General features: G+C 35.1%; 1 protein-coding gene and 2 pseudogenes across 1 annotated transcript in view; 1 reads left to right on the top strand and 2 right to left on the bottom strand.

Moving 5' to 3' along the window:
- Window positions 1-17,267, top strand: part of LOC101708308 (UDP-glucuronosyltransferase 2B10) — a 51,917-nt gene extending 34,650 nt beyond the window's left edge. The window contains 1 exon segment of the mRNA XM_013073922.3: window positions 13,892-17,267. Within this exon segment, the coding sequence (XP_012929376.1) occupies window positions 13,892-14,175 (284 nt within the window). The 3' untranslated portion in view covers window positions 14,176-17,267.
- LOC147825188 (kinesin-1 heavy chain pseudogene) lies at window positions 1,409-8,028 on the bottom strand (annotated as a pseudogene).
- On the bottom strand, window positions 8,048-10,217 carry LOC106009792 (kinesin-1 heavy chain pseudogene; annotated as a pseudogene).
- Window positions 17,268-26,921: the final 9,654 nt, after the last annotated feature.

Genomic DNA, 26,921 nt, shown 5'->3' with positions numbered 1-26,921 from the left:
ATGTAAATGAATATCTCTGCATGTAAGAAGCTATCACCATAAAGAGGCTGAAGCACGTGTTTGTTAACTGTGTTTCTTTGATCTTGCTGCACCATGCTTTCCTCTCAACTCCAATCAATCACTTCTTGGGCTTTTGGCTGAGATCAAGTCTAAAAGCAATACAATCATTTTAAAGACTGCAGACTACAACAGCAAATTTTTTGACTGTTAAATAAGTAAATTTCTATACTTAATAAGAAAAATTATACTGTATGATATACTGTTGGAGGTTAAAAACAGCTCAAAGATTTCAGACCAAAATTTATCTAAGTATTTATAACTTTACTGTGTATCTGTCCTGTTTCTTCAAATTTTCCTCAATTTTCATAGCCTACAAATTTATATCAGCCAGTAGAGTATCTAACAATATAAAATTAATTCCACAATATCTTAATTTTACTATATTAAAAATGACAGAGCTGGGGAGTTAGCGCAGTGGTTCTGCCACCTGCCTTGCAAGTGCAAGGTCCCGAGTTCTATCCCTGGTACCAAAAAAGAAAATGACTAATTACTCCTTGCCCAATTCTATTAGCTAGTAGGCTCATCAGAATGAAGCAGGCCATTTTCAGTCCATCAGCTATGTCAAGTACAGAATTAGGAGGAAGAGAGATGCAATTCCTTTTCCAAGTTCTCTTTAACTGAGATTTGCTTTTGATATGTGAAATCTTCCCATTCAGAATAATTGAGCAACAGGCACTGCATGAGATAATGATCACTTGCTCAGTCTCAAATGCCTAGTTAGGCAGCGGAAAGGTTTCTGTGCTCAAGACAATAGTTTTCAGAATCAAATGCCAGAAGTGATACAAATAATTTTAACCTTGATTTCACTGCAAGGGATTTTAAAATACAGTACCGACCTGATGTATTTTGTCAGCATGTAGTGTTGTAAGTGGTAAAATTTAAGATGTTTCATTTTCCCTAAATAAAAAAAGGCAGACATTTCAGTAGGAAAAGAAATACAAGAAGCAGTAGCATCTAGGTTATTCAAACTGAAATTAAAAACAAATACATAAGCAAAAAGCAAATACAAAATGTACAGTCCTATAAGGTACAGTTAGCTTGGCACAGTGAAGACTAAATTTAAGACACCAAAGACAAACTGTGTAATAAATAAGGCCACAGTTGTAAACTGTCATCTTCCCTCCTAAGACACCAAAATTGCACTCTAGTTGTGTTAGGAAGCAGCAGAGTTTACAAAAAGAGTGGGTAGGAAACAGCTGTACAGGCCAGGTGTAAGTCATACATTTTTTAAAAAGTTATAATTCTATAGTATCAAGAGAGTAGAGGTTATAGTCACTGAATGACTGTTTGATACTATGTCCTCTTCATACTTCAATTATTTTCCATACCTGTGAATATGCATACACGTTTACATTTGTTTGCCTCCGCCACCTTGAAGTGTGACTGGCTGGCTATACTGGACAAATGCCCCTCCTTGGCAAATTGCACTTGGGTGAGTTGGAGATGCTTCTGGATGTTTCCCAGGATGAATAGATTTACAATCTGTGCAGAATGCCCACTTTTGGCCATGTTCTTTGACCTGACTGCTTCCTTTATGTGGTTTACTTCTTGCTGATAGCATTTGTGATCACAAGATGCATTTTCTCTGGCTTCTTTCAGTGTTGACTTCAAAGCTTTCACTCTGGGCTGTAGCTCAAAGGAGCTTCTCTAACTTAGGAAGTTCACAGTGAAGATCTGCATTATCACATACCAACTGTGCACCATAGTGAGTTGTTCGAGATTATTTTCAAGAAAGATCTGCTTTTGAGCAGCACTGCCTCCAGTATCATCAGAATAAATCACAGAATGCTTTTTATTTTGTTGTTAAATTCTTTTATTGGTACATTTTAGGTATACAACACAATTACATTTCTCATTGGGAATTACACCTTTACATAATACATCTTGGTTCTTATTTTTTTCCCCATTCCTAGCCCTCCCTTCACCCCCTCCACCCTTCCCTATTTACAAAGACATTATTTCCATTGTTTCCATTTCTCATCATTTTTTCTTTCCCTTCATTCCTTTCCCCTGCCCCTCCCACTACCCTTACCCCTTTGGACCTTTTCATCCTATTTTGCATTATTGATTATTCATTTGGTACATTGGTACATTATAAATTGGTACATTTTAGGTATACAATATAATGATATTCATCATTGGAAATTTGCAACTTTATATAATCTCTCTAGGTTCTTATTTTTCACCCTTTCCCAGCCCTCCCTTCAACCTCTCCATTCCTCCCTATTTACAAAGATTTTGTTCCTATTTTTCCATTTTCTCATATTAATCCCATTCCCCTCTATCCTTTCCCTTATCCTTCCCACTTCCTTCCTCTTTGCCCCTTTTCTTCCTATTTCATATTATCTATTATACACTTTAGTCCTTATTTGCACTTTCAGTTTCTCACACCAGAGAAACTATTCGGTATTTATACCTGTGTGTCCTGTTTATTTCACTTAAGAGTATCGCCTCAATGTGCATCCACTTAGCTATAAATGTCTCTAATTTCTCAGTTTTTGTGGCTGAATAGTACTCCATTTTATTTAAAAAAAAAAAAAAACACATTTTCTTTATCCAGCCTCCACTTGATGGGCATTTGGGCTGTTTCCAAGTTTTACCTATCACAAACTGTGCTGCCATGAACATGGGCGCACATACATCACTGTGGTATGATTCTTTTAATTCTTTGGGGAAGATCCCCAGCAGTGGAATAGCGGGGTCAAATGGGACTTCTAGTCCTAGTTCTTTGAGGTATCTCCATACTGATTTCCACAGTGCTTGCACCAGTCTACACTCCCACCAGCAGTGGAGTAGGGTTCTTCTTTCCCCACAGCCCCACCAGCATTTGTTATTGGTTGATTTCATGAAAGCAGCCATTCTTTCTGCAGTGAGGTGGAACTGCAGCGTTGTTTTCATTAGCATCTCTTGAATGACCAGTGATGTTGAACACTTTTTCATATATTTATCTGCTGTTTCTACTTCTTTGTGTGAGAAATGTCCATTCATTTCAGATGCCCATTTTTGGATTAGATCTTTAAATTTGGGAGGTCTGATCTTTTTAAGTTCTTTATAGATTTGAGAGAGTAGACTTTGTCTGAGGAAAAGCAGGTGAAGATATTTTCCCACATTGTGGGTTGTCTCTTCACACTGCTGGTGGTTTCTCTTCCTGTGCAAAAGCTTTTGAATAAGAAGAGATCCCACTTGTTGATTGTTTGTGCTAGTTCATGAGCAACTGAGGTTTTGTTCATAAAATCTTTTCCTACACTGATGTCTTCAAGGGTTCTACCTAACCTCTGTTCCAACTGGTTCAGAGTTTCTATTTTAATATTTAGATCTTTAATCCATTTTGATTTTAGTTTAGTGCATGGTGAGAGATATAGGTCTAGTTTTAATCTTTGGCAAGTTGAAACCCAATTTTTCCAGCACCATTTATTAGAGAAACTATCTTTCCTCCAGTGAGGTTGTTTGGCTCCTTTATTGAAGATGAGATGGCTGAGTGTTTCTGGCATTGTTTCTGCATCTTCTAATGTGTTCCACTTGTCATCAGGTCTGTTTCTTTGGCAGTATCGTGCTGTTATTCTCACAGCAGCTTTGTAGTAGAGTTGCAGGTTGGGGATTGTGATACCCCCTGCCATGTCCCTGCTACCTAGAAATGCTTTTGCTATTCTGGGTCTCTTCTTGTTCCAAATGAATTTTTGGATTGTTTTCTCAAGGTCCATGAAGTCTGCTGCTGCGATCTCAATTGGAATTGCATTAAATCTATAAAGAAGTTTTGGAAGTATGGCCATTTTCACTATATTGATCCTTCCTATACAGGAGCAGAGGATGTCTGTCCATTTTCTGATATCATCTTCAATCTCTCCTTTCAGAGTGCCATAGTTTTCAGAGAAGAGGTCTTTGATTTTTTTCATTAGGTTGATTCCTAGGTATTTCAGTTTTCTGGATGCTATTGTGAAAGGAATTATTTGCCCTATTTCTCTCTCAGTGAGTCTGCCATTACTGTAGAGGAAAGCTATTGATTTTTGTGTGTTGACCTTGTAACCAGCTACTTGACTGAATTCCTTTATTAAGTCTAGAAGACTTTTGGTGGAGTTCTTGGGGTCTTCTATATACAGTATCATGTCATTTGCAAATAATGACAATTTGACTTCTTCATTTCCTATCTTTCTACTTTTTATTTCTTTCTCTTGTCTAATTGCCGTGGCCAATGTTTCCAGAACTATATTGAACAAGAGTGGTGATAGTGGACATCCTTGTCTTGTTGCTGATTTTAGTGTGAAGGATTTCAGTTTTTGACCATTTAGTATGATATTGGCTGTTGGTTTTTCATAGATGGCTTTTATCAGTTTGAGGTAAAGATCATCTATTCAAATTTTTGTAGGGTTTTATCATAAATGCATGTTGGATTTTGTCAAATGCTTTTTCTGCATCTATGGAGAATATCATATGGTTTTTGTCCTTGGCTCTATTGATATAGTGTATTACATTGTTTGATTTGTGTATGTTGAACCATCCCTGCATCCCTGGATGAATCCCACTTCATCAGGGTGTATGATCTTCTTAATTGTCTTCTGCATTCTGTTTGTCAGTATCTTATTAAGGAATTTTGCATCCATGTTCATTAGTGAGATTGGCCTATAGTTCTCTTTTTCGGTTAGGTCTTTCTCTGCTTTGGGGATCAAGGTGATGCTTGCTTCCAGGAATGAATTTGGGAGGATTGCTTCCCTTTCAATTTCATTGAAGATTTTGAACAATAGTGGCAGTAGTTCCTCTGTAAATGTCTTGTAGAATTCAGCACTGAAGCCATCAGGGCCTGGGCTTTTCTTAGTTGATAAGTTTTTAATTACATTTTCAATTTAATTGGTTGATATTGGGTTGTTCAGAATTTTTAGGTCTTCTTCATTCAACTTTGATAATTTATATGTATCTAGGAATCTGTCCATTTCTTCTGTGCTGTTCATCTTATTCGCATATAGGTTGTGGAAGTAGGTATTGATGATCCTCTGGATTTCTGCTGGGTGTGTTGCAATTTCACCCTTTTCATTCCTAATTGCATGGATTTGAGCCTTTTATTTCCTTTTTCAAATAAGGTTGGCTAAACTTTTGTCAATTTTGTTGATTCTTTCGAAGAACCCACTCTTGGCTTCACTGAATTTTTTGTATACTTCTTTTAGTCTCCATTGCATTGATTTCTCCTCTGATCTTTAAAATTTCCTCCCTTTTATGAGCTCTGTGGTTATCCTGCTCTTGTTTTTCTAGAAGCTTGAGGTTCAGCATCAGGTTGTTTAATTTTGCCCATTCTGTTTTCCTAATATGTGTATTCACTGCTATGAATTTCCCTCGTAAGACTACTTTCATTGTGTCCCATAGATTCTGATATGTTGTATTGTGATTGTCATTTAATTGAAGGAACTGTGTGATTTCTTCTTTAATTTCCTCTGTGACCCATTGGTTATTAAGAAGTGTGTTGTTCATTTTCCACATGTTTATGAAATTTTTCGAGTTTCTTTTGCTATGGATCTTCAATTTCATTGCAGTATAGTCTGATAATATAGAGGGGATAACTTCAATTCCTTTGCACTTACTTAAACATGTTCTATGTGTGAGTATGTGCTCTATTTTGGAGAATGAACCATGTGCAGCTGAGAAGAATGTGTATTCTGATTTTGTGGGGTGGAAGACTCTATAAACATCTGTTAAGTTCATTTGTTCAAGAGTTTGATTGAGTTCTAGCATTTCATTACTTAATTTTGTCTAGTTGATCTATCTATTTGTAACAGTGGGGTGTTGAGGTCCCCCACTACAATTGTATTAGTGCATATATGACTTTTCATGTCTGTTAGTATTTGTTTTATATAGTGGGGTGCACTAGTGTTTGATGCATAGATATTTATGATTGTCATCTCTTCCTCTTGGATTGTTCCCTTTACAAGGATGCAGTGTCCTTCTTTGTCTCTCTTAATCAGTGTTGGTTTGAAATCTACTTTTTCTGCAAAGAGAATAGCTACTCCTGTTTTTTTTTTTCTTGTTCCCCGTCACATGGAGTATTGTTTTCCACCCTTTAACTTTCAGTCTATGAGTTTCCTTTTGAATTAAGTGTGTTTCTTGTATGCAGCATATAGTTGGATTTTGTTTCTTGACCCATTCTGCCAGTCTATTTCTTCTGATTGTTGAATTGAGACCATTAACATTGGTGGTTATAACTGAAACGTATTGACCTGTCATTGTCATGACTTTTCTTTTTGTTGGGTTCTCTCCCTTTACATTTAATTTCTTGTCATGCCAGATGGGTTCATTCTGCTTTGCTTCCTGGGGATGTGGGCCTCAATGTCTGTTCCCAAGATATTGTGTAAAATTCTTTGGAGTGCTGGTTTGGTATTCCAAAGTTCCTAAGGTGCTCTTTGTCATGAAAGTATCTTATTTCTCCATCTATTTTGAAAGGTAGTTTTGCAGGGTACATCAACCTGAGTTGGAGGCTGTTTTCTTTTAGGGCTTGGAATATGTCACTCCAAGCTCTTCTTGCCTTGATGGTTTGTGTTGAGAAGTCTTCTGTGATTCTGATGGGCTTTCTTTTGTATGTGATTTGTTTCTTTTCTCTAATTCCTTGTAGAATTTTGTTCTTCTGTTGAGTTTCTGGAATCTTAACAATTATATGCCTATGTGTAGATTTTTTGTTCAAGGTGATTTGGAGTCCTATATGTCTCACTTATCTTTATGTTAAGTTCTTTTCCCCTCCTTGGGACATTTTCTGCCATTATTTCTGTGAAGAGTTTTTTTTTATGTCATCTGCACTCTCTCCTGTTTCTTCATTGACTCTAATCAGTTTTATGTTATTCTTCTTTGCATCATCTAGCACCTGCTGGATTGATTTCTCATGTTCCCTTGTAATTTTGAAGCAATTTTTCTTTTCCTGGTCATTAATTGCAGTCTTATCTTCTATATCTGAAATTCTGTCCTCACATTGGCTCATTCTGCTGCCAAGACTTTCAATGGAGTTTTTCATGTCTTTTAAATCTATTTGCATCTGTTTTATGGATTCCATTTGTTTCCTATGTTGGGATTCCATCATGTTACTCAGCTCCTCTGTAGATTTATTAATCATGTCTTGCACAGGAGCACAATTTCTCCTGTTATCTGCGAAATTATTTCTGATTTCATTTTTTCCAGATCCCCTTTTGTTGCCACTTCGGTGGGTCCAGGTTGTTGAGTATCAGAGTGTTCCACCTCATTTCCCTTTGGGGTTGCTGTAGGTGATCTGGAAGTCTAGTTTTGCGAATTATTTACGTGTTTTCTCATTTTGACTGGGGGGGCAGGGGGATGCTGTTGGCACCCATGCAGATTACCTCCTCTGAGCTGGGAGAGGTGGGACAGGGGCCAGGGAGCAGCGGTAGGTATGGTGGCCCAAAAGCCCTTTCCTCTGGGCTGGTAGCAGCGGGAGGGATGGTGGCCAGGAAGCCCCTTCCTCTGGACCAGGAACAGTGGGACAGTGGCTCAGAAGCCCCTACCTCTGGGCCGTGAGTGGCAGGACCCAGTACCATGGTCTGGTGGTCTGACGTCCTCTGCATCTTTGTAGTGTGGAACCAGGTGGCTGCACAGAGGAGTGAGGGGGTGTCCACTGGATTGCTGCTGGGGCGTGGGCTCTCAGAATGCTTTTTATCTCTGGTAGCCAAGTCCTGAACAAAAAGTTTGCACAGAACTTGCTAAGTTTGAAGTTCTTTTGCCACTGTCTCTTCCAAACCCTTGAAGTCTTGTCATTCTTTTTTCCTGTCTATCTTGCATAACTGTAAGTTCATATAGTTTCTTGCTCCCTTCCTTATCTGTAGCTTTCAACTTCTCATGTTTTACTTTTAGATGTTCTTGCTCGGTCTTGAGGATCAGTTATAAGTTCTTCTCTTGGCTCAACTTCATCTCTCAAACTATTGATTTGTTTTTGATGAGTTTGCCTGCAACGTGGAATCTGCTCTTCAATAGTATGCTTAACTTCATTGGCAGCCTGGAACTTATTTCAGTGCTCTTTTTCCATTTCATGGACATTTTCTTATGCTCAAATCTGGACCAGCTCTTCACTGAGAGAATCAACAGATTCCTCCAGCTGACTTTTCTTTTGTTCCACATTTTGAAGATAGTCAACAACTTGATTTTGGCTTATTGCTGAGAAATATGAAGCTGGCATGCTACTAACTCCTTTGCATTTCTTTTGTCTTCTTGCTGCTCTTAGTTTGCATGCTTTCTGTTTAGAGCACTTCACATTGTTTTGGTTTCTGACTTCATCTGGCTAACATACAGCCTTGGTACAATGAATTCTTCATCTATCATACCAGTTCCCTCAGGAACATCATTGTTTCCTACAGAAATTCCTATTTCTGTAGGGTCTTTTAGTAAAGATGCCATCATCTCAGCTACTCTTTTTTTTCTGGTGGTTGGCCATTTCCTTAAAGTTGTAAATCTTGGCATCTATACTCATAAAAGTTCCTGATTTCTAACTCAATTCATCAATGAGTAATTTATATGGCTTAGTTTTATCTTCAACTTTCTATGACTTCTGACCATAATTGAGAGCAAGTTCCTCTCAGGCATGTAAAAGTTCTTTTACTTCTTTTTTGGAAGCATTATTTTCTTCTTGAAGGTAGTTCAGCTCAACTTGCATATTGTCTTAATCTCTTCAGTAGATACCAGGAGCTCTTCCTGATCCAACACTGAGTCTTCAGTTTCTCTAATAAGTGGCTCTGCTGATTAATTTCTTTATCTTCATTTCAAGTTGTTTGTACAATTTAGCAATTTCTTCTTCAAACTTTATTTCAACACCTATAAAACTCCCAGTAACTCCAATAGTGGCTGCTGGTTTATCATTGGTAATATTAATATCCTTATCCACTATGAAAGCTTCCAAAATTGGCTTTCTCTTTGCCAAAATGTTCATCAACAGGCACTGTCTCCCCATTACACCACCCATTGAGTTCATTTTCAAGCCACTGAATGGTGTTCCACAGGGTCTTATTTTTTTCTCTCTTTCTCATTTTTCTTTTTCTCTGTTCTGCAGTTAACTCTACACTGACATAGACTGTATTCTTATTGTTTTGGCTCTTTGACACACTAGAAGGGTAGATTTTGTTCCAAATTCATTATATGATGATGGAATGCACCAAATTACAATAGTGAGTCTTGAAGAATTCTTGTCATTTTACTATCTCAATATGGAACCTACATACTACCACCAGCCAAAGCAGAAATGACATTTCCAAGAGCAGGAAATGATTTAGTGATGTTATTAGCTGCATGCAGAACAGCAGTTTAGCTCCAATTTTACTAAGCTTGTCCCTACCAACTAAATCAACCAGATATAGTTTTCCACTCACCTTTTGTTCTGTTTGCATGTTTCCTTGTTTTACATTAATATACAAAATACTGTGACTCCTCAAGCTATATTCATTCATATTTGTAACTTCTACATGTCTGTTACATTTTCCTTCATCTATGGTATCCATAATTTTATCTGGACTACACACAAAACATTCCATGCACCCCTGTATATAGGGAACTCAGTTTTTGTCTTCATGAACTAAAAGGTTGGTCTTTGAAACCTCTAATAGGTCCCTTAACCAACTAGATTTGAAAATACGAAGCCTTAATATGAAATTCCAAATTTTCATCCATGTTGTAAATATAATTAAAAATACCTTGAGCAATTCTTGGGATAATTCTCATGCCTTCTGGATCACAAAGTTGACCCTCCATCATGTGTCTTCCCAGAGGATGTTTGTTCATATGCAAATATTGTTCCATTGTATCCTTCAAGTACATGTTTCAAAATCTTTTTTGTACAGTCATCGTGTACTTGTTCTTGAGATATGCTACACTGAAATACCAAATCACGACCCTGTCATCTCCCTAGAACTTGGCACACACCTGTCTGTCTCTGTGGTTCCCTCCCACTCCTTGAGGGGTCAGAAGTAACACAGCACTTGGTGTTTGGCTTGGCTTGGTGTGCCCTCTTCCTGAGGAGTGCCATGCTCCCCACTGCTTAGTTCAGGGGAACCATGGCTGGGGCCAAGGCTCCACCAGTCATGAATGCAGGCCCAGTCCACCTGGAAGGGTTGTGGGAAGGATTCTCTCCTCATTTCCTCTCCTTCATGGCTGCAGCATTCTCCATTATGATGACAGTGCTCCTTTCCCATGCCTCACTTCCACTCCTTCATGGCAGGGCTGGGCTGAGGATCAGACCCTCTGCTTCTCCATAGCCAGCCTGGGCAGTGAAGGGACTGGGAGATTCTAGGCCCTGGCAGCTGCTCCTGCTTCCTTTGTTAAACTACAGGTCAGGCCACATACCCACTGGGCTGTGCTCCTGGTTTATCTGCCTCTGACCAATCATTGATTTTAAACTTAAAATTGACATCATAGATCTACCTCTTGATCAGTGACTGGTAAAATAATTTAAAAACATATTGAAAAATATTTACAATGTACTTAAATGTAATGAATATATTTTTATTTATATGGCAGAATCCGTGGGTGAAAAGGATAATAAAGTTGAAGAAATATGATAAATTTTTCATTTCAATACCAGAATTTTCTGGAACTAATCATCTCTTTCTTAAATTGTATATACTTTGTGCCAAATTAAACCTGTCCTCCCTTAATTTGCTGGTGAAAAGAAAGCTGAAAAGTACATGAATATTCTGGACATATCATGTAGTAAGATTACACAATATTCAATGTGCTGGAAGTGTGCTATTGTGCTTCTCATGAGACTTTTCAGTTTTATCTACATTTTAACATGTATCAACACTTCATTTCTGTCTATTGCTGAATAATATAATTTAGCATGATATATCTCATTTTATTTATCCACATATTACATCATAAACTTGTGGAATACAAGTTCTGATTAGACTCAAAGCCTAGAAATGTAGGGACACTTGTGGACATTTAAGGACAGGACTCCATTATCAGGGGCATGCACATAAGGAGCTACAGTCATATGAGAATGACCTAACATATTCAACCAGGTATGCACCAAATGGCCCTGCAAGGTCAGGTGGGTGATTTTTCTCATCATGTCCCAGTAAGCTGATAACAGACTATATAACTGCTGTAAACTAAAGAACACTGTAGCTTTTTAGTAGCTGTTTTGCTGAGGGAATAAAGACAAGCAGCTCTTGAGCTTTAGAGCCCTGGCTCTACACTGCTCTGATGCTTCCCTTACTCTGATAAATGCCTCAGCATCCTGTCCTTTATTGGGAAATTAATTCATTCACTTAGGATGGATCAATTTGTGAACCCCTCTACAGGTGCCATCCCTGGGAAGGCTCAGCCTTGACAGAATGTTTTTTGTTTCCAACTTTGATTATGATGAAAACAGCAGTGTGTGTTTTTATTTGAATACATGTTTTACTTCTTTTGTATAGTTTTAAGAAGTAGAATCACTGCCTCACATGAGAATTTCATGTTAATGAGTAGTCTATCTGTTTTCCAAACAAATTTCTGAAGGAGCTATCTAGGAGGGTTCCATTTTTTCCACATTACTAAAATTTATTATCATCTCAGTTTTTGGATTCAAGGAGGCAAAACGTGCATTTTTCTTTTGATCTCAATTTTCATTTCACTTATATATAGAAGTAATAAATAGTTTCCATATGGCTACTGGTTATTCATATTTATTCTTTGGTGAGATGACTATTTCAATCCCTACCATTTTTCTTAATTAGGTTGTCTACTTATTATTGCCTTGTAAGAATTCTCTGTGTAATATGGATCTAAGCCCATCTTGAAATATATGCTATGCAGATATTTTCTTCCATTCTAAATGCAGGGATTCATCTTATTTTTAATAGTGCATTTTACAGCATAAAAGTTTTTAATGCTAATGAATTGTATCTTTAATAATCAAAATTCCCAACATTGCAACAGAAGTAATATTGTAAAATTTGCAGTACTCAGCATTTGTAATACTAAGTCAGCATTCTGTACAATTATCAATAATGTTATTATGCAAAGAGGATATTATTACAGGAATTGTAACAACTCATTATTAAAAAGAAAATAGTAACAAAATTGAATGTTAAAAGTATTTTAAAAGTAGTCAATGGAGAATAAAGTATGAAGATAATTCTGGTTGGAAAAACAGAAGAGGAAATGTAGAATAAGATGAGATGTTTAAATATATTTCAATACTTACATTAATCATAGACTATATCATTAAAAGACAAAGACTGATAGCCTAGATTTTTAAAAAATTTACTATATATTCTGTTTATAAAATATGTTTAGTTTAATTATACAAGTAGGTATAAGTAAAAGACCTAGCATAGTTATTTTAAGTCTTTATAATGTAAGCTACTGTAGCTTTATCAACATCAGATGGAACAGGCCAAAATAATAAGCAAATATAAAAATGAATATATCTTAATAATAATTAAGTCATTCAATATAATATAATTTCTTACTTTTATGTGCCTGCTAATTAAGCCTCAAAACAACTCCAAATTAACAAAAAGAAAAATATAAATATGCAACTATGTTCAGAGTAGGGAACTCTTAAGTACTTTTATCAATAAACATAAAAATATGATAAAAAACACATAAGAATATATCAAATTTGAAAAACCTAATGAACAAAGGGAAACTAAGTAAAACAAATATCTCTGCCATAAAATTAATAAATACATTTGAAAAGGTGCAAATCATAAAAAGTATATTGTTCAGATGTACTGAAATTAGGGTACAAAAATATTATAAAAATACTTTTTAAAAATCTCAAACTTTTGAGAATTTATCAATACATTTCTAAATCCTTAAAATTGAATGGGGAAATTATAACTCCACATGCATTTTTATCACAGAAATTTTATTCCTAAGCATATAAAACACAGAAATATGTAAATCAATAAACCAATATACACATAAGAATGTGTAAAATGGCATTATATAAATAGTGAACAACTATAGACAATCCAAAATTTCAAAAATTGTAAAATGAAGAGGTAATTTGTGGCAATTACACACAATGGAATTAAGTAACCATCATACATAGACAGACACAAAGGATTAAATGCTATATTATTTACATATATACACAAGAAAAAAACACACGGTGTTAGTCTTCAGAACAATCATTTTGGGAAAGGGACTGATGTTAATCCAGTACATAAAGGTGTAGTGCTTCTAGGAAAGTGTGACATCCAAAATCGTGATTTGATTGTAGGCATATTGATATATTTACTTCAAAAGAATTATCATCCCAATTATATAGTAACCAGCTATTCATTAATGATTGTTGCATTTTATTAAAAAATTCATATTTAAAGTTCTATTAGAATATAATGTGTTTTAAAATTCTACTAAGTGGTAAGTAAAGGTAGAGGAAGAGAATCTACATGGAAGAAAATCTCTGTTTGTGACTCTTTGTGGCCAGGTGATCCAAAGAAGGGGTCTACATGTTATTCTAAATATGATCAGAAGGCAGAAATTTTGAGCAGTGTACTATCCTAATCTGATGTGAATTTGAAAAAAAAACAACTCTACTAGGTGGAAATTAGCAGAGGGTAGAAGAATGGAAAAAGACTAATTAGCAGAAATTTCACCTACTATGACACAATTCCTCATCAAAAACTTCAAGATGATCATTTCAAAGAGCTTTTTAACTATCTCACTAATCACATGAAAATAAAATATAGTCTATAAGAAAATTCCAACATAAAAGCCAAACTTTCTAGATGACCTACTTCAAAGCATTGTACTTTTACTTCTATTTCATGGCACTTATTTTGACTCACTTTTACAAAAGTTTCTACGAACCTTTCATAGACTTATGCAAATTAAGTAAAGTAATGTTGGTCTTCCTGTTTCCCCTGTAGCTACAAAGAGAACACCATGAGGTTATCAAGAATTCACCATGACCACCCAGTGAAGCCTCTGGATTGGGCAGTCTTCTGGATCTAGTTTGTCATGCACCACAAAGGTGCCAAGCACCTTCAGGTTGCAGCCCATGACCTGTCCTTGTTCCAGTACCACTCTTTGGATGTGACTGGGCTCCTGCTGGCCTGTGTGGCCACTGTGATGTTCATTCTCACTAAATGTTGTCTATATTATTGCCAAAAATTTACAAAAACTGGAAAGAAGAAAAAAAGGGGGTAGTTGTATCTGTGCCTGAAGTTTGCAGCCCCAATAAATGGGCCTCCTCCAGTTTATTCCAACAAGAAGAGATTAGGATGCCAGATTCCTTCCTCCTGTGACAAATTTTCACAAATTACTTTTTCAAGTTAAATTTCATTTCCCAGAGGTTTAACATTTGTTTATGAGTTAGAAATATTTCAGGTCAAAGATAGTGGAATGTAAAAATAATAAATCTCTGTAGGTGTGTATTGAAAAATATTACTGAAATTTACAAATTGTACCAAATACTTAGCTTAGCTGTGATTCACAAGGTGTTCATGGACACATAACATTAAAAGTCTATGCAGAGTATCAATATGGTTTTGCACCTTTTTAGCCTGCTGTAGCTTTATTTAGGTGCAGAATGCCTGGAGTAAAAAATTTCGTCATCATCATTCCTTTAAGCCTAGAAATAATATTACAGACCATAATCAGAACCAATGCAAAAATTTAAAATTTAAATGAATTATATAGGAATTAAACCACAAAGTTTCCAATGACCTTTCTTTAAGATACATATCACAAATAAAATTTATGATAAAATTGGTTAAACTGGAAAATTAATTTTATTGGTTAAAAAACCATCAACTAAGTCTCACAACAAATATTCTGCAGCCCAATACATTGATTTATTGTAAAAATAAATTCAAAATTATGTTAGTAAATTGGAGTGATTTTTAAGAGTTCTCAGCAGAATTTTTATGCAACTCATCACATTTACAAGGAAAATAGAACCAATAAAATATATTATAGTTGACAGTTTAAAAGCATGCACAGAAGCTTGAATTAATCTTTACCAAATAGATTATCCAACTCCTGTAAGAACAAAGGATCAGTATCTATTACATAGTAAGATATACAACAAATCATCAACCAAAATTACAGTTAATATGCATACATCTGAATACAAGAACTGAACAGGTGATTCACAGAACTGAAACTGGCCTATAACCATGAGAGTTTACATAAGTCACCAATGCTTTAAAAAACAGAAATTAAGTTAATACATTACATTCCCAGAGAAAATTTGTAACCTATGAAAATTTGAAGAAACTATTTCTGTGGGAGAATAATGTAGAATAATTCTGCCACATAGAACTGAAACAATTTTTGACCCTGCTATTCTACATTTAGGAAGCTGTGACACAGAAATACCTGGACAAACACCTATTTAGGCACAAGATGTTCCCTGTAGAATTTAAATGGTTACCAGTCAATGGATATATCTTCAACTGAAGTTATATAGTTAGCTAGGCATGATGGTGTGATCACTCCAGCCTCTTGGGTAGATAAAGTGGGAGGACAGCTTGAGTCCAAGAATTCAAGACCAACCTGGGCAACATAGTGAAAACTTGTCAAAAAAAAAAAAAGTTATATGGTATACAACAATTACAGAGAATGAGTAGAGTATATGCAATATCATCCCACATTCTTTTTTTTTTTTTTTTTGTACTAGGGATTGAACTCAGAACTTTGTGCTCTCCAGGCAGGCCCTGTGCCACTAAGGTATATCCTAAGCCCTCAATGTTCTTGTCATACTATGAAATAAAGAAGAAAGTTTCAGAAAAATTTTTTAAATTCTCTGGAACAAAATAGGACATATGTAAATTCATACAAATACAGAGGAAAGAGTCTGGAAAAGCATACAGAATTCCTAGCAAAATAATCTTAATATTTAGTTCTTTGCTCCTCTGCTGTATTTTTTTTATGATAGGAACTCACTGTATTGCTCAAGCTGGCCTCAAACTCATGATCATCTTACCTCAGCCTCTCAAGTAAGTAGGATTAAATACATACATCACTGAATGTCTTAGTTACTTTCGCATTGCTGAGAAAAAATACACAACACCCACAAGTTACTGAAGGAAAGACTTATTTTAGCCCACAGTTTGTAGAGGTTTCAGTCCATAGTCATCTGACTCCAAGGCAGGGTGGTATGACAGACAGGCATCACAGAGGAGAAACAGTTTGAGGTGTCGCAGACAGGAAGTAGCACCCTTCCTTCTGTTTCCCCTGTTTATTCTGTCCAGGGTACAAACCTTTTGGTTAGTACCACTCACACCCACAGTGGGCCTTTTCTCTTCAGTAAGTCAATCATTCAGATTCACCTGAATATGTTAAACCAATCAATATCAGTGGACTCATCCAGTGTCACACACCTAGGATCCAGTGTCCCACCCCCATGATCTAGTCACTATCAGAATCTCCCCCTATAAATGCATGAGGCTTTGGGGAACATCCAGATATATGGCATGAGTGTACCTGGTCAAAATAATATTTTCATAAATTAAATGGTTTGAAAATTAGTGAAACAAACATATTGATTTCCCAAAACAATTATTAAAATGTGATAATACATTATTTTATTAGTGCTATTTACATGAATGGATCTGGATCTGACGTATCTGTCTGATTCATTTGTGACTGTGTTTAGAATATCTATTGAATATTTAAACTATCTATAAATAAGAGTCCTACAATATATTTAATTTAAATAGATATAAACTGTAAATTGTCACAATTTTTCCTATTTTATTGTTTTAATGTCAACATTTAATGAATTTTGCAATAGATTAATGACCATAGATGCCTTTTTTCAAAGCTTATATTGGTGTTAATTTTGAACATGAAAACAAATATTTGATAATCTTCCCAATAAATCATGTTCCCTTCCCTTCAACTTTGGCAAACATTGCTTTGTCTCAGCAAAAAGATTGCAATAGAAATTACATGGCTTAGTCAGCAAAACTCAGCAAAGGAAATACACATTCTCTGTCTTTGTTTCACACCCTCTATTCCTCACAGTGCTCCATTTGGAATCTCAGCCATACCCAAAGTCCCTGTGAAAGGACATCTGGTAGAGACATAAGAAGCAGTGTCTAAGAAGTCTCTATTATTCAAAGCCTCCAGCATTTGTCTTTTGTAGCTAACCACAGTATGAAAGTGAATGATCTTTATATAATAATAACCTGAGCTACTGTATAATAATAACGACTTGAGAAATTCTGTTAAAAACTGCCTACTGATCCAGTCAATGTAAGAGATATAATAAACTCATTGCTGCTGTTCTAAAATTCTGCATTTGGGAGCAGTTTGTCATACAGTGATAGGTAAGTGAAATAAGATACATATTTTTAACTAATCATTTTAGTTTTGTAACTAAAAATAGCTACATAAATATGAAATGGGTAATTTTGAAAATGACCTTAATAAAAAGAAAATAACCACCAGCATAGTATTGTGGGTAAGAGTTTGTACTCTGGATATGTAGTCTGGATGTACATCCCTATGAACCTACACAGAACAGTGTGGGGCTGGGTAAATTACTTAGAGTAAGACTTGGCTTCCTCTCCAATGAAATAGAGTTGAAAGAATAATATTACCTACATCATGAAGTTGAAAGAATAAATGCATTAACATGGAAAAGAGCTAAAAGTAATTGCAATATATGACGAAATTCAACTTTGATTCACTAGTACCAGTAAAAATTGCATAAAAATATTTTCACAGTGATGTTATTCTTCACATAAATTACCTAACATGCTTTAAATGTAACATGATTCAAATGTAAATGAAAAAATTAGCATTTACTGCTTCAAATATGTTATAATTGTGGTATAAACCAGTGACTGATAAGTAAGGTTTTCTGAACAAAATCTAGCCACTTTTTTATATAAATAATTGAGATAAAATCACATAATATGAAAGTCATCATTGTACCCTGTAAAATTCATCGGTGTGAATACATTTTAAAAATTCTGCAACTTTCACCGCTTTCTGAATGGAAGGAATTTTTGTAACCCAAAAAAGATAATTTCATATGCCTTAAAGAGACATTATCCATTTCTCAATTATTCAGACCTAGATCTCTTGTAGTATGTGTTATTCTACACATCAGATTATCTAAAAGAAAAAGTAAATCTATACAGGTGTTTAACTATAGTTGGGATTTTCCCCTATTTTTTCGTGTCCTATTTGCCCTTAAATTGCAATTTTCTCATTGAGATATACTTATTTTTAATTACTTGATTTTTTCCTAAGATATAGGCACACATTTTTATAAGAAAATTTCAAACAACTATTTCTCGGATAAATAACAGAATAGGTTGTATATACCAGCTCCCAAGAAAAAGAGGAGCAGCTAATACCATTGTTTTTAAAAATCAATAATTGAAAGTTTCTAGGAATTGTCATAAGGACGTGTATCAAAGGAAGACATGTATTCAAGAAAACACACAAAAATTTGGTATAAAAAAGGCAGAGCCCATGACAAAGCTATCTGCCACCATACCCACATTCTAACTCAGTTCTTTAACCAAAACGCTAACAGTGGAAAACTGAAGAAATTACCTTGATGAAAAACAAAACATTTTTTTAGTCATCTGCCTATAAGTATCATCGATAAAACTTTTAATAAATTACAAAAATCTTAATGCCTTAGACATAGAAAATCCTCCACCTTTTTAATTACAGCCAACATAATTAATTATGTATAATAATAATTTCTTAATAACATGGGGTAGAACACAATTAGATTCTGAGGAAAATCAGAGGGACCACTCAGTATAGAAAACTGAAGCAAATTGGTTCAAGCAGCTGCTTTTCAGCCACAGGAATTTTGTCTTATAGTTCCTCAGGCTCAAGAGGCCCCACTTAGGGGAAATTTTTAAATATCACTTTAATATAAAATTATATTAGAATTTTAATTTACTTAGGAAAGCAATCTTAAACTTTAATATATATGCATATATATTTATAATTTATGAAAACATTTCACAGACCAAAATGTTATCTTTTTATAAACATTAGTTGAAAATATTTGACTTTATACCTAGTATCTGATGACTCACATGTTCAAATGAACATATGTAAATATTTATCCCATTTATATTTATTTACTTATTTTAACAATTGCTTTAGATTCCTAATTGGTACCAAAGCATAGCACAGTTAACCTTTTGAACTATGTAGAATTACTCTACACAGGAAACAAAGGACATTGCACTTATAAAACCAATTAATTAAGATAAATATTATCTTATACATCACTAAGTTTAAAGATATCTTTTACCTTACAATCAATTTAAATTAGCTCATTGTTAAACCATGTGAACAAAAAGCTTTGGACTAATTACATGAATGTCCACTTATTTATAAACCAATGTTGAACAAGTAAAAATTTTAATGACATATAGATAGATATATGTAAACCAAAGTTAACACAGAAACATACGTATTAACCTAAATAATATCTAATCTTCAAATTACCATACTTTCAGATTCGTATTTGGAAGTTTTATATAAATCTTGAGCCTAGCAGGTTTCATTTTCTATGTTTTAAGTGAATTCAGTAACATTTGAACATCTCTATAACCAGTTTGCATCTGGGTCTGTGTATGTGTGTGTGTGTGTGTGTGTGTGTGTGTGTGTGTGTGAGAGAGAGAGAGAGAGAGAGAGAGAGAGAGAGAAGAGACAAGAGTCCTAACAGTCAGGGATCCTAACAGTCAGAAGTCTGTAAGAGCAAAATAAAATAAATAAATGGCTTAAAAATTGATATTCACTCAAAAAAATTTTACTGGAGCAGCTTCAAGGGAATTTAGGCAGTTATTTTTTTGAAGATTATCAGAGAGACAGACATGAAAACATATTGAACACAAAATAATTACACTAAATCAGAGTGCACTTTTAGATACATTGGTCATGCTTAATTATAATAATCTTTTTTCTTAGTTTTAGGTTTATAACTATAAATAGAATAGGCAAAATTTTCCCTAGGGAGTATTAATTAGTGTTTCCTTTTTCTGTGAATAATAACAATATTTTCTTTAATACTCCAAGCTACTCTGAATACTTTGTCTTGATACATAAAACCATGAACTTGCAATCAGTGAGTCAGAAGGGGCAGAAAGAGAGAGCTGCAGTTTGTTATATAGGGTCCTTGTTCTGATTTTTTTCTTATTATAAAAGCAAGCTTGAAACCTTAACTTTTTACTTTTTAACTTACATTTAGAGAAAAATTAACTTCTTAAAAATCTGTTTTAAGTTATTCCCAGTTTTCTAAGATGCAAGCTACAGGTAACATATTAGAGATAGATATTGAGTTACCCATAATCTAGTAAGATGCACTGCACACCTTTAAGACATACTGTCTGTACTTCTAAACAGAAATAAGAGAAAAGACAGAATCCTTTTAGGTTCCCCATGTTCCTATGGTCAGGCCATGAGGGCACCATGGCCCACCTTTCTGTCATGACTAGTTTAGTTATACCTGTCTGTCATGCAGAAATGTAATATGGGACAAACAGCACTGGTTGGTCCTACTGCTGTCATAATCAGAGGACAAGGATCCTTGCCCCTGGCATACAGCTACTTTCAGGCATTGAGCCACCCTGAAAAACATGCAAATATGCCTTTGAATCTTTCACAATAGCTTCACTCAAAAAGTCACCCCAAAGTTCTTTATAACTAGGGCCCTGTGACATACACAAAGAGCTGAATACACTATAAAGAAGGTTCCAAATGTTTGCATGCTGAGAAAACATCATTCTCTGAGACACACCCCAGCACCCGGAAGGAGGTTCCCTCACTGCCATTCCATGCTCCTAGGGCAGAGAAGGTGAGCCAGTCTCAGCATGTGGGAGGAGGATCCCTTGCTGCATTCCATGCTCCTAGGGCAGAGAAGGTGAGTCCTGCAGGCACCAGAAGCAACTCCACCTCCCGTGGAAATGAGAAGACACTTAGACAAGAATCAAAAACAGACATCCAGATCACCTACAGGAACCACAAAGTGAAAGGAGATGGAACAATCTGCTACTGAACCACATGGACTCTTTGAACAGGCAACAAAAGAGGATCTGGGAAAAATGAAATCAGAAATAATTACTCAGATAACAGTAAAGATTTTACTCATGGTGCAAGACATGATTAATAAATCTAGGGAGGACACAGATAATAAAATAGAGGACCTGAGGAACATGATGGAATCCCAACATAGGAAACAAATGGAATCCATAAAACAGATACAAACAGATTTCCAAGAGATTAAAAACCCCATGGAAGGTCTGTGCAGCAGAATTAACCAATGTGAGGATGGAATTTCACATATAGAAGATAAAATTGCAATTAGTGAGGAGGAAAAGAAAAGTTGTTTTAAAATTGTAAGGGAACACAAGAAATCAATTCAGCAGCTGCTAGACAATGCAAAGAAGAGTAACATAAGACTGATTGAAGTCAATAAAGAAAGAGGAGAGAGTGCAGATGACATAAAAAAAATTGTTTTCAGAAGTGATGGCAGAAAACTTTCCAAGGAGGGGAAAAGAACTTGACATACAGATAAGTGAGGTGTATAGGACTCTAGCTAGCCTTAATCAAAAAAAAATCTACACATAGGCATATAATAGTTAGGATTCCAGAAATTCAACAGAAGAACAAAATTCTACAAGCAGTGAGAGAAAAGAAACAAATCACATACAAAGGAAAGCCCATCAGAATCACAGCAGACTTCTCAATGCAAACCCTCAAGGCAAGAAGAGCTTGGAGTGATGTATTTCAAGCCCTAAAGGAAAACAGACTCCAACCCAGATTGATGTACCCTGCAAAGCTATCTTTCAAAATTGATGGAGAAATAAGATACTTTCATGATAAAGAGCACCTCAGGAACTTCATGAATATCAAACCAGCACTCCAAAAAATTTTAGACAATACCCTAGGAAATGACAGTGAGGATCACAACCCCAAGAAACACAGCAAAATTAATCCATTGGGCATGATAAATCAAATGAAAAGGGGGAGAATCCAACAAAAAGAAAAATTCATGACAAGGCTTTTAAAACTTTGAACTTCATCTCCCTAATGAGTGTATAATTCAATCTTGTTATTGTACTGATTAGTATTTTTCTGATTCTAGAGTTGCACACCATTCCTTGTGCTATACTGGCTATTTATCATCTTTTTATGTCTACATTTTAATTGGGTTGTCTACTAATGAGCTGTAAGAGTTCTTTATATATTCTAGTCATAGGTTATATGCATTGTAAATATGGTCTGTTTAAGGACTACTTTTCATTTTAATGATGTCATTTAAAGTTCTAAATTTTCATGGAATCTCATTTATCAATTTTTTTTCTTTTATACATCATGTCTTTTGTATCCTAGGTAGTTCTTGCCTACCCTGAATTCAAAAATATTTTCCCTTATAATTTCTTCTTAAAATTTCATACTTTTAGGCTTTCTTATTTAGGTTCATAGATCCCTTCAAGTTATTTTCCTATGTGGAAATAAAGGGTTGAGCTTAAATCTTTATATATGGATACCAGGTGTTCTAGTGCTGTTTGCTGAAAACACGGTCTCTTCCTCAGCTCATGAATTGAGTTTATATTCTATAAAATGCTAATGTTAAATAATCTTTCAAAACTCAGTGGACCATATATGTGTGGTTATATTTCTCGATTCTCTGTTTTATTCAAATGATCTATATGTCTTTCCTTACACAACACTGCCTAGATTACTGTAGCTTTAGAAGAAGTCTTAAAATTAAGAACTAAACGTCTTCCAACACAGTTTTTGTTTTTTATTTTATTTTAACTTTTCTAGGTCCTTTGTACTCATACATAACTTTTAAATTTCAGTATCCAATTCTTCATTTAATAGCAAGTATACAGAGACCTGAATTTTTATATATACCTTGTGTTTTCTAATCTCTCTAAATTCAAGTATAATTTCTAGGGGCTCCTAGAGATTTCTTAGTATTTTCTCTGTAGATGATCATTTCATCTACATATAAAGATTTTGCTTCTGCCATGCCAATCCTATCCTAGTTGTGTCATTTTATTGCCAGACTATTTTGGTAGGGTCTAGGTTTCAAAGTTTAATGGACAGATAAAGAGTAAGCATATCTGCCCTTGTTCCCCACCTTAAGGAGAAAGCATTGTATCTTCTCCATTCATATAAGGCATTCTCGCTGGAAGTATGGAGTACATGTCTTTAATCTGCTGAGAAGTTTCTGTTCTACTTCTAGTCTCCTGATAGCTTTTACCATGAACAGCTGTAGAATTTAGTCCAATACTTTTTCTCCAACTAGTGACAGGATCATATGGCTTTTTCCTTTCCTCTGTTAGAATGATGACTTTTGGGGGTGAATCTTCCAATGCTGAACCAACACTGCCATCCCTATAACAAAACTAGTTATAAATGAAGAATTTGATATTGAAATATAAAAGTTATGTAGGAGTACAAAGGATGTAGAAAAGTTAAAAAAAACAAAAAACAAAAACAGTATTGAAAGATGTTTAGTACCTAATTTTAAGACTTCTTCTAAAGCTACAGTAATCAAGGCAGTGTTAGTGTAAGGAAAGATGTATAGATCATTTGAATAAATAAAACAGAGAATCTAGAAATACAACCACACAAATATGGTCGACTTAGTTTTGAAAGATTATTTAACATTAGCATTTTATAGAATATAAACTCAATTCAAGAGCCAAGGGAGAGATAGTGTTTTCAGCAAACAGCACTAGAACGCCTGGTATCCGTATAAAACAAATTAACCTCAACCCTTTATTTCCATACATGAAAATAATTTGACAGGATCTATGAACCTAAATAAGAAAGCCTAAATGTATGAAACTTTAAGAAGAAATTATAAGGGAAAATGTTTATGAATTCAGGGTAGGCAAGAACTAACTAGGATACAAAAGATATGATGTATAAAAGAAAAAACTGATAATGAGATTCCATCAAAATTAAGAAATATAAATGACATCATTAAAATGAAAAGTAGTCCTAAAACAGACCATATTTACAATGCCTATAACCTAAGACCAGAATATATAAAGAATACTTAGAACTCATTAATAGACAACCCAATTAAAAAGAAGACATAAATATTCCTGGCCCAGAGGTAGGAGCTTCTGAGCCACAGTCCCATTGCTGCTGTTCCATAGGAAGGGGCTTCCAGGCCACCATCCGTACCACTGCTCCCAGCCCCTGTCCCACCTCTCCCAGCTCAGAGGAGGTGATCCATGTGGATGACAACAGTACCACCCCCGCCCCCAGTTGAAATGAGAAAACATGTAAATTAGTGTCAAAACCAGATTTCCAGATCACCTACAGCAACCCCAAAGGGAAATGAGATGGAACACTCTGATACTCAACAACCTGGATCCACTGAACTAGCAAAAAAGGGGATCTACAAAAACTGAAATCAGAAATAATTTCTCACATAACAGGAGAAATTGTGCTCCTAGTTCAAGACATGATTAATAAATCTAGAGAGAAGTTGAGGAAGGTGATGGAATACCAACATAGGAAACAAATGGAATCCACAAAACAGATGCAAATAGATTTACAGGGGATGAAAAACTCTATTGAAAGTCTACACAGCAGAATGAGCCAGTGTGAGGACAGAATTTCAGATATAGAAGATAAGATTGCAATTAATGACCAGGAAAAGAAAAATTGCTTCAAAATTATAAGAGAACAGGAGAAATCAATCCAGCAGGTGCTAGATGATGAAAAGAAGAATAACATAAGACTGATTGGAGTCAATGAAGAAACAGGAGAGAGTACAGATGACATTAAAAAAAACTTCACAGAAGTAATGGCAGAAAGCTTCCCAAGCAGGTCAAAAGAACTTGACATACAGATAAGTGAAGCATATAGGAATCCAAATAGCCTTGATCAGAAAAAACTACATATAGGCATATAATTATTAGGATTCCAGAAACTCAACAGAAGAACAATGTTCTACAAGCAGTTAGAGAAAAGAAACAAATCACATACAAAGTAAAGCCCATCAGAATCACAGCAGACTTCTCAACACAGACCATAAAGGCAAGAAGAGCTTGGAGTGATGTATTTCAGGTCAAAAAGGAAAACAGCCTCCAACCCAGATTGATGTACCCTGCAAAACTATCTTTCAAAATTGATGGATAAATAAGATACTTTCACAATAAAGAGTACCTTAGCAAATTTGTGAATATCACACCAGCACCGCAAAAAATTTTAGACAATATCCTAGGAAAAGACATTGAAGATCACAACCACAGGAAGCAAAGTGGAATGAACCCATCTGGCATGACAAGAAATTAAATATAAAGGGGGAGAACCCAACAAAAAGAAAAAGTCATGGCAATGAGAAATCAATACATTTCAGTTATAACCATCAACGTTAATGGTCTCAATTCACCAATCAAAAGAAATAGGCTGGTAGGATGGGTCAAGAAGCAAAATCCAACAATATGCTGCATACAAGAAACACAATTCAAAATGAAACTCATAGGCTGAAAGTTAAAGGGTGGAAAACAATACTCAATGTGACAGGAACACAAAAAAAAGCAGGAGTAGCTATTCTCTTTGCAGATCAAGTAGATTTCAAACCAACAATGATTAAGAAAGACACTACATCCTTGGAAAGAGAACAATCCAACAGGAAGAGATGACAATCATAAACATCTATGCACTAAACACTAGTTTCCCCAACTATATAATACAAATACTATGAAAAGGCATATATGCACTGATACAATTATAGTGGGGGACCTCAATATCCCACTGTCACAAATAGATCAACTACACACACAAAAAAACTAATGAAATACTAGAACTCAATCAGACTCTTGAACAAATGAACTTAACAGATGTTTACAGAGTCTTCCACCCAACAAAATGAGAAGACATATTCTTCTCAGCTGCACATGGGTCATTCTCCAAAATAGACCACATGCTCACACATAGAACATGTATGAGTAAATGCAAAGGAATTGAAGTTATCCCCTGTATATTATCAGACCATAGTGTGAGGAAATTGGAGATCCATAGCAAAATAAACTGGAAAAATTTCATCAACAAGGGGAAATTGAACAACACACTTCTGAATAACTAATGGGTAACAGAGGAAATTCAAGAAGAAATTAGACAGTTCCTTCAATTAAATGACAATGACAATACAACATAGCAGAACCTATGGGACAAAATGAAAGCAGTCTTATGAGGGAAATTCAAGTAGTGAAAAAAACATATTAGGAAAATAGAACAAGCCCAATTAAACAATCTGATGCAAACCTCAAGCTTCTAGAAAAAGAAGAACAAGACAACCTGAAAACTTATACAAAGGAGGAAATTATAAAGATCAGAGGAGAAATCAATGCAATGGAGACTAAGAGAATGATAAAAAAACAATGAAGTCAAGAGTTGGTTCTTCAAAAGAATAAACAAAATTGACAAATAGCCAACCTTATCAGAAAAAGGAAAGAAAAGGCCCAAATCCATGCAATTAGGAATGAAAAGGGTGAAATTACAACAGACCCAGCAGAAATCCAGAGGATCATCAATACCTACTTCCAGAACCTATATGCCAATAAGATGGAAAACACAGAAGAAATTGACAGATTCTTAGATATATATGAATTACCAAAGTTGAAGGAAGAAGACCTAAAACTTCTAAACAACACAATATCAACCAATTAAATTGAGAACTTAATTAAAAACTTATCAACTAAGAAAAGCCCAGGCCCTGATGGCTTCACTGCTGAATTCTACAAGACATTTACAGAGGAACTACTACCACTACTGTTTAAACTCTTCAGTGAAATTGAAAGGAAAGCAATACTCCCAAATTCATTCCTGGAAGGAAGCATCACCTTGATCCCCAAAGCAGAGAAAGACCCAACTGAAAAAGAGAACTATAGGCCAATCTCACTAATGAACATAGATGCAAAAATCCTTAAGAA

Source organism: Heterocephalus glaber, unplaced genomic scaffold, assembly GCF_053883595.1.
Source record: "Heterocephalus glaber isolate CG9 unplaced genomic scaffold, H.glaber_assembly_v1.0 deba00001509, whole genome shotgun sequence".
Lineage (NCBI taxonomy): Eukaryota > Metazoa > Chordata > Mammalia > Rodentia > Bathyergidae > Heterocephalus > Heterocephalus glaber.
The sequence above is the reverse complement of the archived record's forward strand: the minus strand, read 5'-3'. Positions and strand labels throughout refer to the sequence as shown.